At 44.4% G+C, this 13006-nt stretch overlaps 1 protein-coding gene across 1 annotated transcript; it reads right to left on the reverse strand.

The window, feature by feature from the left end:
- Nucleotides 1–1455: 1455 nt before the first annotated feature.
- Nucleotides 1456–4423, reverse strand: skida1 (SKI/DACH domain containing 1). The gene has a single exon (XM_069705588.1). The coding sequence runs from the start codon at nucleotides 4159–4161 to the stop codon at nucleotides 1597–1599; it is 2565 nt and encodes an 854-aa protein (XP_069561689.1). The 5' UTR covers nucleotides 4162–4423; the 3' UTR covers nucleotides 1456–1596.
- Nucleotides 4424–13006: the final 8583 nt, after the last annotated feature.

Raw genomic sequence — 13006 nt, forward strand, 5'->3', positions numbered from 1 at the left:
TGTCTCTGAGAGGAGGACAGCCAATAGTAAATAATTGGCTATATTTTTCCGTCTTGTAATAATTCACAACAGTGAGAATTATACAGGGGATCAGAAAAGCATCATGGGATAGTGAAACTGACATGTGGCTAAAAACCTAAATATTAACAATCAAAGCAAAGCAGTTTGGCCTCTGTGCATACATCCAAATAGTTTTTTTTTTTTTTTCCTGTCGCCATCTCAGTCATCATTTCACAGGTTAGTCAGAAAATACTAAAGCTGAAACAAAACCCTCAACAGTATCAAAGTGCAATGCATTTAAGCCTGCATGGTTCTTGAGCATTGTTTCTGAGGTGTTTCACGCGGTTTTGGTGCTGTTTTTGATCTCACTACTGAACCACATCCCGCTTTTTAACCACTTCTTGCACGTTTTTATGTCTGTGTTTTACGTTTCCTGGACTCATTTACGTGCGCTAAACGCACCAACCCGAGTAAAAAATATGACGTGCATGTTAAATCGGCGGCCACCTGAAGGGTCACGAGTCTATCGTGAGACCTTAGGTGCTTTGAGTCTGCCTTTTTTTGTTTGTTTGTTTTTTTGATTGTCTGTACATAAGGCCTGTGTTGTGTCTGGGCCTGCGTCTGTGCAGTCACACACTTTGCAAACCAGGAAATACTTCGCAGAAAAAAAAAAAAAAATTAAAAAGAAAAATAATGAAAGACTGAAAACCAGTTCACTAGCACCCTAAAAAAAAAATTAAAAAAATCCCACAACCACCAGGAATAAATTCCCGTCAAATCTAATAAAGGCTTAACTGTGAGCATATAACCAGACATTAATAAATCCTTTTTTTTTTTTTTTATAATTCTCTGAGACTCAACATTTGGGCACATGGACCATTGTGACCGAGCTGGTCAGCATGACAGTCATGGATGAAAACACAGCGCTCATATATAAAATATACCAAGTGGCACAGAATGGGAAACCCTGATTCTTTTTTTTTAATTATTATTATTATTAGCCTATATTTACACGTCTAACTTGCTGATTAAAAGTAGCCTCATTCCGAGGAATGCTGTGATTTAAAAAAAAAAAAAAAAAAAAAAAAAAAATTACCCCCTTTATCCTCTTTCAGACAAAGCACCACTGAAACCCTGGCACCATACAATCCAACAGGTCGAGCATGTTAGAAAAGCGAGTAAGAAACAATCGAGTTCAGAAAACAGTCACGTGAACACAACATGGAGAACATATTGCTTTGGATTGATAGCTTATTTTGAAATACAAAGTTTTTAAGCGTAAATCCACGAGCGGTGTCTCACAGTCCTTGTGGGCGTTTTTTTTTTTTTTTTTTTTTCAGGGGCTCCAAAAGGGATCTGGTGGCTTTTCCTCGATCAAACTTCAAAACAAAGCGGAATGTAAATCCATTCTGAGGATGGGGGGGAGAGGGGGGGGGGGGGGGAGAGGAAATGGGAGAAAAGAAATAAACAGCGAGAAAGTTTCGAGCAATTTGGTGCGCTCACGTTATGACTCAGGCTACGGTTAAACTGGAGATGGACACGATGGGGGCTTTTGTTTTGTTTTTGTTTTGTTTTTTTTTTGCTTCAAAATCCAGCTCAGTATTTCCTACTTCTCTGAGCGAGTGGGGGAGGGAGAATCTGGCCGCCTGGCTGCCACCTCCACACGGGGTGGGACGGAGGGGGAGGCCCGGGGCCCCTCAGCGAGTTCAGGGAGTAAGCAGGGCACAAATCCCCGTCGCTGCCAACAATCAGCGACGGTGGGGATGGGAAATTTGCCATCAGGCTGAAAGGCATTTTTGCAGGCGATGCTACAGTGCTGGCGTTGCTGCGTTTGCGTCTGCTCGGTAATTCCTCTGTGGATGTCTCCTCGCAGCCCGCGGGACGTGAAGAAGAAGAAGAAGAAGAAGAAGACGAACAAGAAGAAGAAGAAGAAGAAGAAGAACAGGAAGAGGAGGAAGAAGAAGAAGAAGAAGAAGAGGCAGCTTTGTTGACCCTGGGCACGTTTTGTTTTGTTTTCGTCCTGGAAAATCGGGGTTTCTTATTCCCCTGCACCGGAGCTCGGCAGTTTCTGTTCCTGTGCTCCGCTTCCTCGATACAGGGGGAGTCCTGGCTGCTCCTGCATTCCTGAGGAGCGCAGGGGGACCTGGGGGCCACATCGGGGCTCTTCTCTGTGGCTTTAATCCCGCTGTTGAAGAAGTCTGCTTGTTTGATGGCTCCGCTGGGATATTGTCCGTAGCTGCTTTCTGCCGTATCTCCTTTACATTTGACTGCAGCCTGGCTCTGGTATTCATATTCATCACAGCTTTCCTCCACTTTAACTTTCACATTGTGGAGGTTGAAGGGCGGTGTCCCGGCTGTCCTGCCGCCGTCCGAGTAGGGGGTCGCAGAGGGCTCCTCGGACTCGCTTTTTATTGTCTTCAGTGGAGCGGGCAGTTTTAGGCTGCTGGCTTTCACCTCCCTTTTGTCCATACATTTTTGGATCTTGGTGTCTCTGTTGTGGTCATACTGTGCGCTCAGCCCCGGGAGGCATTTGGCAGGATGTCCCGGCGTCCTGCGTGAGGGGTGAAAGGCCTTGCTCCGGTTGTGTCCCGGCGAATAAGGGACCGCGTCGTCCTCAGGGTCAGCCCTGATGTTTGGATCAGCCTCGCACAACTTTTCCCTTTTGGACTCCGTGAAAAAGCTCTCCCCCACAGCAGCGGAGCTACATTTGGGTGGCTGTAAGGGTCCCAAGTCATTCCGAGTCTCACTGTACATAAATTCACATTTCTGCCGTTTGCCCTGTTTGCTGTCCCCCGTCTGTGAAGCGGCGACGCGGTCCAGTGTCCTGTGCTGTTTTTCTTGTTGCTGTTGGTGGCTGTAGTGAAACGTGGGCTGCAGGACCAAAGGTGCTTTGCTGGCGTTGAGACTTTTGGCGAGAGAGCCGACCCGCGCCCGTCTGAACCGGATGCTCTGGACCGAAACGCGGCTCGAAACCGAGCTGGAGTCGGACTGAGAGGAGCTCTCTTCCTCCTCCGAGCTGACCTCTGAACTCTCTGACTGCGTGTCGTCTTCATCCTCGCCCTCCTCTTCCTCCTCCTCGGAGCTCCCGGAGTTGCTGCTGGTGGAGAACCCGGAGCCGAAGTCCGAGTCGCGGTACGCCCGGTCTGAGTAGGTGCTGGACTCGGTGTCGCTGCTGTAAGTCTCCGGGAAAGCGGGCTCGTGGTGGTGGTGGTGGTGGTGGTGGTGATGCTGGTGGTGGTGGTGGTGGTGAGGTCGAGGGTCAACGTAGAAATCCGTACCGAGGTGGAAAGCGCCGAAAGAAGTCCCGTGGCTGCCGGACGATTTGGGCTGCACGAGCAGCACCGGCGGGACGTGGTGGTGCGCGTGTCTGCTCCGGCTCCACGAGTGCCTCGCGCTGTCCTTGCCGCCGCCCCCCTCGCGCCTCCTCTTCCTTTTGTGAAGTAGGTCGCCGGCTGAGCGCGAGAGCCTGGACTGAGCAGCTATGGCGGACTGAAGCACCACCGGCTGCCGGCTCACCGCGCTCCGGAAAAACGATTGCCTTTGGCTCAAAGTAACGCGGTTCCCTGTTATTTTAGCGGTTTCATAGTTTTTAAAGTGTTTGTGACTGGATTTAGTCGCCGAGCGGAAATCCCGCACGTGGGTCTTGTGGTAAAATTGAGGTAGTTTGGAGTCGGTAAGGCAGGGAGTCAGCTCTCTTCTCCTGTCCGTTTTGTTGTTAAGTGTGAGAGTCTCCGGGACGCCGTGCAAACTAAACCAAACTTTTTCCTTCCACAGTTCGGCGTCCGCACGCAGGAGCCCCGGGGACGAGGATGCGTCCCCGGGGGAACACACCGCTTTCGCTTTCCTTTTGTTGGACTTCAACACCCGCTCGGTCTTGCAGGAGAAATACAGAGCCTCCACATCCTCCCGCGATATCAGAGTGCATTTAGCGGCGTGGAAAGCTATAGAGTTTATTGCTTTGAGCTTCCGCAGCTCCTCCAGGTCGCAGTGGTGCTTCTTCACCTTCAGGTGGTCCATGCGCTTGTGCACCGTGGTCCGCGGGATGTTCTTCAGCAGGTCAGTGAAGACCTGAGACAAAGCAAACATTTGCTTGCCTTTGATGAGCAGGTATCCCAATCTCACTCCTTGCATTTCCTCAAAGCCACACTCCAGGTCCCCCATGTTTTATGTAGCAGCTACAGTGTATTAATCCATGTAGTCACTCTCAGTGTGTTGTGTGGATTTTTTTTTTTTACCAGTAAATGGCACCGGTTCGTGAGCTTAAGGCATCCTCGCTCATACCTTTAATCCATCCACACTGCCGCGTCATGAAAATGCAAACTTTGACATGCGGACTTAAATGGAGCTGCCCCTGTCTAATAGGTTGAATGAGCCGACAGCATCCACTCCTCGCCTCTTGCCCCGGTCCGGCATGGTGGAGGAATGCGACGGATGCTGTCCACCAAGCCGGGGCTGCTGCTACCTGCCTCTCCCGACTCCACTCCCCTCTGGTCGGCGAGCAGGACGAGGGGTAGGTGTACACCACTGCCTCAGCCAGAGGGATAAAATAGCGAGGAGGGAGGGAGAGGGAGAGGGAGAGAGAGAGAGAGAGAGAGAGAGAGAGAGGGTGTTGTGAGGGGGAGGGAGAAATAGAGAGAGAGAGAGAGAGAGAGAATCAGAGATAGAGAGAAACAGAATAAGAGCTAAAATGCAGCTGCTATTCTGGCTGCTGGTTGAGCCGCAAATAAAATGACAGAGAGGGGAGGTGGGCCGAGGCTGGAGACACCTTCATCAATTAATGCCCTCGGAGTCGACGCTCATTGGACAACGCTGACAGGTGATGCAATAAAAATGGATATTCCATCCCCACCCCCCTCCCACACCCTGCCATTACAATAGTTCACAATTGTGCCCACAGTCTCTGACGTTTGAGTAAATATTGCTGTTATGACAAGTTCATATTTCAAGAGCTGAATAAAGAGCCGTTGTTCATATAGCAGGCTGCGCATATAACCAGAAGAAGTAGCCCGAGCCGGCCAATTGTCCTGATAAGACTGGGATTTATTTTGGCTTTTTTTTTTTTTTCTTTTTTTTCCCCTTTCGGTCCACATCCAGAATGCACGCGACAGTAGTCCTACAGTATGCAATCGATTGCATGTTGGTAAAATGACTCCACACCCCGGGTATTTCAGTCGGGTTGGTGTCTGTGTTAACGCAGCGCTGCTTAAACAAAGACATTTGCTTTTTACACTTTGCAAGCTGCTTTTCCACGTTCAGACTGCTGCCCTCACCAAAGATCAAACTCATCTGCTTTTGTTGGCTCCATAGTCTTTTTCTCCTTGATGATTTTTTTTTTTTTTTTTTTTTTTTTTCCTTTGGTAAGTAGACTGACCGACTTATTTGTGGACAGCACATGCCTGTGTTCATTTGTTTGGTTTCGCAGTGCAAAATTAATCGGTATTCGCAGTATTTAAAAAAAAAAAAAATTGATGCCATTTCACATCATTTTCTCTCTGTGTGTGTGTGTGTGTGTGTGTGTGTGTTTGCAAAAAAAAAAATAATAATAATAATTTGCAAAAAACTTCAGAAATAACAGAAAACAGAATTTAGCGGAGTCATGCTAAAATTCCACGTTATATTGAAGCGTGTTTTTCACCCTGCTATAACAACGCGAACGCTGATTGGACGGTAAAGAAAAAAAAAATGCCAAGTCAGGGTTGCTTTTCCCACAGATTTTCTTGACAATATTGCCAAAAGCTTTCGCCACTTCAAAAGTCCGATCAACATCTAAAAAAAATAAAAATAAAAATGTCAGCAATGCAACAATTAAATATTTAATAAACTGTACAAATGATAGCGTGTGTTAATAATCTGTCAGGTCAAAAATATATGAATAAATACTCAACAAGTAGCTTTTCAGAGGAGGGCACCAGGAACTGTTTTGGAGGTTATTTAATGTAACACAAACACCTTCACGGCGATTTTTATTTCTGGCTACTTCTTGTTCTTTGTCTGGTATCCTGCGTGACATTTTGCACACATTTTTACATTTGGTTCTTTGCGCACGTGCTTCTTGCGTGTGCACGCCACCGACATACCCTACATGCACACGCCTTTTAGGGAACGTGGTTTTAACCGATCGCGTGCACGGGCGCACACACACACACACACACACACATACACACACACACACACACACATACAAAGAAAGACGCTCGTGATCTGAAACGCGCACACCTTATCGACACACACACACACACACGCACGCAGGAAACACCGCTGAAGCTACCACCCACAGGTCTGCCCAGATAATGTGACTGTGGAGTATAGTACAGGCTAATTGTTTGGAATAGCAGTAGGCCTACAGTAGGCCGTTTGGATTGACTGTTGTGTTTAGTCTAAAGCCATATTTTGTCAGTCCTTCCTGCGTTATGCTCCATCTGTGTTATCTATAAAACACGTGAATCTCGTGTGGCCTGTTTCTCACGGGCAGTGCTGCGCGAGATGGGGGTCATAATCAAGACTGGGCATGCTCATCTCCAACAATCCTATTTTCTTATTGACAGGCTTGTCACTGAAGACTGAAGAGCATCGATGTTACCTCGGTGTTACATCAAACAGCGTGTCACACATGTAGGCGTTGTTACTATAGCCCCCTGTTAAATCTGAATTATTTGAACACCGCGTCCACATTATGCACGCGATATTGTACTGTGGTGCAGAACCGCCAATGTGGTGCCCGTGGACCTAATACAAGATTGTGCACACCACTTAATGGAGTTATAAATACAATACGTGTGCGCCCAAGTGTCATATAGGGTTCAACAGATGTATAAACTATGATGTGAGCAAAATATTTCCCACTTTTTATGACTACGCGCGTGGCTTCCAATTTGATTACAGTGTGTGGGATAGGGCCGTGTGGATAATCAAAAGTTATAATGACAGACGACTGTAGTGTCAATATTAACTGTCTAGTTGAGTTATGTGCCACAAGGCCGTGTGTGTGTGTGTGTGTGTGTGTGTGTGTGTGTGTGTGTGTGTGTGTGTGTGTGTGTGTGTGTGTGTGTGTGTGTGTGTGTTTTGTGACTATCCTGTCCAGGATGCAGAAACTCCAGCTCAGTTAAACGCACCTTATCAGATCTGCATTCTCGCCGCCTTCAGTCCAACATGTAGGACCTTTATACGTTGAGACCTTCTATCCCCGTTTGCAGCAAAAAACAACAACAACAACAACAACAAAAAAATCCGCGTTCACGTGCTGATTCTGTATGACAGCGTTAATACACGTAACATGCGGAGTTTCACGGATGCAGGGGGCGGAAGGGCAGCTCTGCGGTGTAGATCCCCCCCGGGGAATACCTCGGATCCCCGAGCCCCCGTGCACCGTCCCGGCCCGGGAGATGCAGGGAGGAGCAGACAGTCAGGACTTCTCGTCCTGACCGTCTGCATGTTTTGCCCTTTCGGTAAACTGGGTTTCTTTTTTTGTGTGACACAATACACCCTTGTTGTTGTTGTTGTTTTTTCCCCCTCTGATCACATATATCGCAAAGAGTTCTCGCGTAAACTGAGACGCTTTCAACCAGTTTAAACTGCAGAGCAATTCACTTTTGGTTTGAATTCAAATTGACCATTCCCGTGCGCTATGCCTTGAATGTAATTGGTCTGTAACACAAATACATTTTGCATTCAGTCAAACAGAAAGTACAGACAACGGTCAGGCGTTTGTTAGGTCACTACAAAGGGAGTTCAATGATTATAACGTCTCAATTTTTTTTTTCTCCAAAGTTTGGGTTTTGAAACACCGGTCTCTGACCCACAGATATGGAGCTATTGTTTCAGAGTTAGAATATAACATAATCACAAAATATATTATTATTATTATTATTAAATAAAACATGGTTAACCAAACACAAATAAAATCTGCATTAATAATTTATAATGACTGCGTACTTTTTTTTTTTTTTTTTACTTCTTGTAACATCTGCCAATTAAGTTTCTCTTCCTTCACGTGCTGTTTATTGCACAACATTGACAACGTGCTCATTGCAAGGTCAGAACATGGGGGCCATCTCAAAGACCCTAAAACAATCATACAATATTCTAATAATTAATGGAAAACAAATTACCATCTGTATATATGCGTATTGGGGTATTTCCAACTTAGACCAGGGACTCTTTGCTATACACCAGATGCCACAGGGCACATATCCCGCCCCCCCCCCCCTTCTCCTGCGCCTGAATGCCGGCCGGGACCAGGGGGAGGAAACAAGACCGAGTGGCCGAGAGAGAGAGAGAAAGATCTCCAGTACGGTGGAGGTTTCTTACAACAGCCCGATGTGTGTTGTCGATGAAGGGGAAATGGCTCGGTCGACCAGATCTTGCTCTTCAGGCTCATTCTTAGTTTTGGCCATTAAGCTACTCTTCTGTAAGTTTATGTTTGTGGCACAGCTGTAGCTGCATTGACGGGGGACCACCAAAACTATAACAACAATAATGTGATATGTTTGGGGCATGGAGTTAAGCCCCTGGGGAATCACAGCAAATCTAATATAAATTAATTTTATGTTTTTTTTTAAATAGATAGCAAAATTATATATATATATATCTATATATATATAACTCAAACAGAAATGAACAAAATATCACTTTTATTGGGCTAAATAAAGTATGGCGCGTGCGTGGCGTCTCCTGGCTGCTGTAAAGCAGTTCAGGCCTTGCTTTTTTTTTTTAATTTTCCACTACTTCACTGTGGAAGTCCGAGACTTAATGGGGGATATGGACCGATTACGGTAAAGACACAACCTACTCACACTCACTCACACACACACACACACACACACACACACACACACACACACACACACACACACACACACACACACACACACACACACACACACACACACACACACACGACCAATGAACACACACTCGTGCTGCATCCCAATCCTTTTGTCCTATATTTGCAGGGCTGATTTGTTTGAAACATCAATACAGTGGCCTAAGTTTAAATTCCTGCAGCATCATTTTAAAATAGTAGCTCGTAAATTTAAATGAACAGAATTAAAAATAAAATAAAACGTTCACACACTCCATAAAACCGCAGCATAAAAAAAACCAGACGAGATTTGTGCAACCTGGTGAATTTGGTATTTAAAAAAAATATATATTAGGTTGGGTATAGATAGTCTTCCCGAACACTTCGGTGCTTTAACACTCGTCAAATCAAATGTGTCCCTCCTGCAGCTCCAAGTCATTTGTTCTGCTTTGAGTTTTATGGAGACACTTGGTCAAGGAGGCGCAGGCACTTGTAAGAGCATGGACTTTTTTATGACGCAAACCCACTGCCCCATGCCAAAACAATGAATTCCTCTCCAACCCCCCCCACCAGCCACCCCACCCCTGGAGAATGTGATTTTACATGCAATCCGAGCCTGAAGTATGTGCGGACAGTGGTGGGGGGAGGGCTCTCTTCACCTTTCACCCCGCCGTGTTGGGACTGTTTGTATTTTTTTCCTGGGCCCCTGTGCGAGGCTACTCGCAGACGCGAGAGCGGAAACCATGGGTACACACCGATGGGTCTGAATGTGGCGTTAACCAGGAAAGACACCGTATCGTTGGGTCCATTTGGGTGTTGAAGTCATTTCAGTGTTGGCAACTTCTCGATACTTCACGCTTTTTTCCACATCAGGTATCTGCAGCCCAATGACTGTTCATACACGTGTTCTCTCTTTCGTCTCCAGGTGTTCCTGTAGTCCTTTAAAAATTAAAAAAACAAAACATCATATGATACAGATGGAAATGCACTTGGTGTCATAGTTACAGCCCTTAAAATATATTTACTACCAGACACCTAAAGACATGCCGACTTTCATACAAGGGATAATAATGACATATAAAATATCTATAAAAATTGCTATAAAGACCACATTTAATTCCTAAATTAATGTCAGGCCCAATTAAATTTAATGATGCATTTATTGGGTTACTACAGGTGAATAACATTAGCTACACCTAATAGTAATAGTTGTATTCATGAGGTAGGAGGCTGGACGGATGCTGATTCCACACAATTTATGATTTCAGAAATGCTTGAATCTAACACAGGTTTGATAGGCTGAAATCCTCACGATGCATGTGCTGCTATGTCACTGCTCTGTCTGAGAAAGAACCTTAATTATGGTTTCATTAACTTGGTTTAAAGAGTAATAGTTGGGCTACATTTATGTGTCACACAATACTTCATACTGCACACTGTTCTTAACTAAACAATATTAAGCTGTTTATTTTGTATAGCAATTAGGTCTACAGACCAGTTTCTACGTGGCACCCAGAAAAAATAGCCACCACTTACAATAAATCGATGCAAAAACAAGCACTGGTTGAGAACACAATTGTTTCAAAATAAAAGTCCTATCAGAACTCATTTGTTGAAGCTTATGAGCTCAGTCTGTGAAAACATTCCTCCCAGAGTGCCTAGGTTTTTCTGCAGCGTCCCCCCATGCGTTACACGCACACGCACACACACACACACACACACTTGAGATGCAATATTTAAGGACAAATTCAGATTTCATTACCACTGTTATCTTTTTTTGCTCGTAGATATTTTTTTTCTGATAATTTATGAATGCCAACCAAACAATTGAACTTTTTCGTTTGAGGAGATGGAGTGAGGCAGGTAATCTACCGGACAACAGTAACCAGTGACTACCAGGCAGTGAAGTACATCCAGCATTTTCTAATGCTGTGCATTTACACAATGCTATTACAGATACGGCCAGGTCTGTGGCCGTTGGGGCTGCTTTTCCTTTGCGTTTCCCAGCGTTGTCACTCCTGCGCTGCATGTTTTACACGTTCCTCACAGAGAGACCGCAAAACTTCACCCAACCAATAGGTTGTCTGATTTTTAAATCTCAAATGTTGTAAATTAGACTAAGACAAACAAAACGTCAAAACAATACCGAATGAGCACAACACAATGAAAATGTAGGAAATTAGACAATGAATGTACACTGAATAATGTAAAAGTAAAACTATTATTTTAATATTTTAGTGTGTATCTATAATTCTTATAAATGCCTGCAGACTGCAAAATTGAATGTGTTTCATTTCAGCACTAATTTCCTGCTTGCATCACTGGTGGTGTGCAACCTGTGTACAACTTCGTGCTCCTGGCAGTCAGGAACCCATCATATAAACCTGGCTTCATTGGCCACATTCCCATTGTGAAAAAAAAAAATAGGTTTCTTTAGAATGTTACATTTCTCTTGCTATTTCTCGAGTAATATCTAACTTTTATGTGGCAAAAGAATAGGGCTCAGACAGGACAGTATATTTTTCTGAACCGATTCAGGCCTGAATGATGCTGCAGTGGTTTTACAGATCCTCATCCTAACACCAACTTGGTGGATGTATGAGCTTCAACGCTGTAGCAAACAGCATCTAAAAGGTCAGCTTGGTCATAATCACAGAACACCTTAAATTATATAGAAGCTCTGAGTGCTATGTGCGCTGTGAGGTCGCCAATAGTCATTGAGAGCCGACAGTGTCACTGCAATTTTCCATCGCAGAGAAAGCTCTCCTCTGACAACCTGAGGAACATTTTACATGATTCGTGCAGACTTTGACTTAATCAAGTGCAAGTTGTAAAAATCATTTGCCATTTTCAGTTTTTCAGTAGCTGTACGGCCCTCCACAACCGCTGCCCCCTCCTTCGCCTCCCTTTGTTCTCTCCAGCTCTAATAGGTTTTCCCCTGCCTCACACAATTCACTTTTTTTTTTTTCCTCTTTTCCCCAGCCCCTCACCCCCTTTTAGTGCAGTGCCCAGTGTCGACTGGAGCATTTGAGCAATTTGAAATTAAAGCAAACAATGGGCAGGCACTCCCAGGGACCTCTCGCTCACCATATTACACGGAGGACGCTCGTGTGCTCTTGCGCATTATTGGCAAGTCATTACGTTTCTCTGGAAACCGAGAGCGGGAGCTCGCTCAGAGGAATCGGTGATGCAAGCAGCAGCTGAGTGCTTGGAATAGCATGTGTGTATGTGGGTTCTGGAGCATCCTTGGCAACAGCATGGGGAGTTGTCAAAACAAAACTGCATATTGACAGGCTGATATGCAGCTTGATGTAGGCTTCTCAAAGCCCAGTTAATATTTTTTTTAAAGATAAAAGTATTCCTTAAAAAAAAAAGCATTGTATAATTGTTTCATCTTTCATTCATAATATTATTGAAATAGCGTAGTGAGAGATGTAAAATATTTAAGTTGCGTAATATTGAAAAGTTTTAACCCAAGCTGTGGCTTGTTCAGGAGTATATATAAACCATGATTCAAGTTCATTTTAAACTAATAAAATGGTGGGCTATCATGTTGTAAAAGAGACTCAAAGCCTTGAGTCGCACACTTCAGAGCTGTAAAACCTGTGTTGTCATTTGGAAGAGCTAATTAAAATGTAATTAAACACCTACGAGCTGGACGTTTAAGGAAAACATATTGCATTACAGCTTGAAAATGATTTATCTTGCCCATTCCATGTACTGACATGCAGTCTACCAATAGAGTGATAGTAAAGTGATGTGATGTCACGCCAAATGGCTTCTTATACAGGACTGGATCAAACAAATCAGACTCCTGCCGTAACAATGTATACGTGTGTTTAATCTGTTTGAACCGTCTGAACCAAAAAAGCTTTTCTGTAGGTGTAAACACACACCGTTTATCCATGCTGCACTGACTTGACAGATGTACAGTTTGAGGACAGCCTGGTTATAATTACAGAATGCCTTAAATTATATAAAAGCTCTGAGTGCTATATGTTCTTTGAGGTCACGAATAGCTGTTGGTGAGAACTCCATGTCTCTGCAATTTTCTACCTCAGAGAAAGCTCTTCTCTGACAGGCTTGACCAACATGGTTATTTTGTCCATGCTCACACTGGTCAATACAAATATTTTTAAAAGAATATAAAAAAAAATAATTAAAAAAAAAAAAAACTTCCTAGAACTCAAGCTGATAAAGTTAAAT

Source organism: Brachyistius frenatus, unplaced genomic scaffold (assembly GCF_029030835.1).
Source record: "Brachyistius frenatus isolate BFR_SWC_R1_liver_20210118 unplaced genomic scaffold, ASM2903083v1 Contig_57, whole genome shotgun sequence".
Taxonomy (NCBI): domain Eukaryota; kingdom Metazoa; phylum Chordata; class Actinopteri; family Embiotocidae; genus Brachyistius; species Brachyistius frenatus.

Excerpts from the sequence above, each read along its gene's own strand:
- skida1 (XM_069705588.1), bottom strand. The coding sequence starts at position 4,161 with ATGGGGGACCTGGAGTGTGGCTTTGAGGAAATGCAAGGAGTGAGATTG.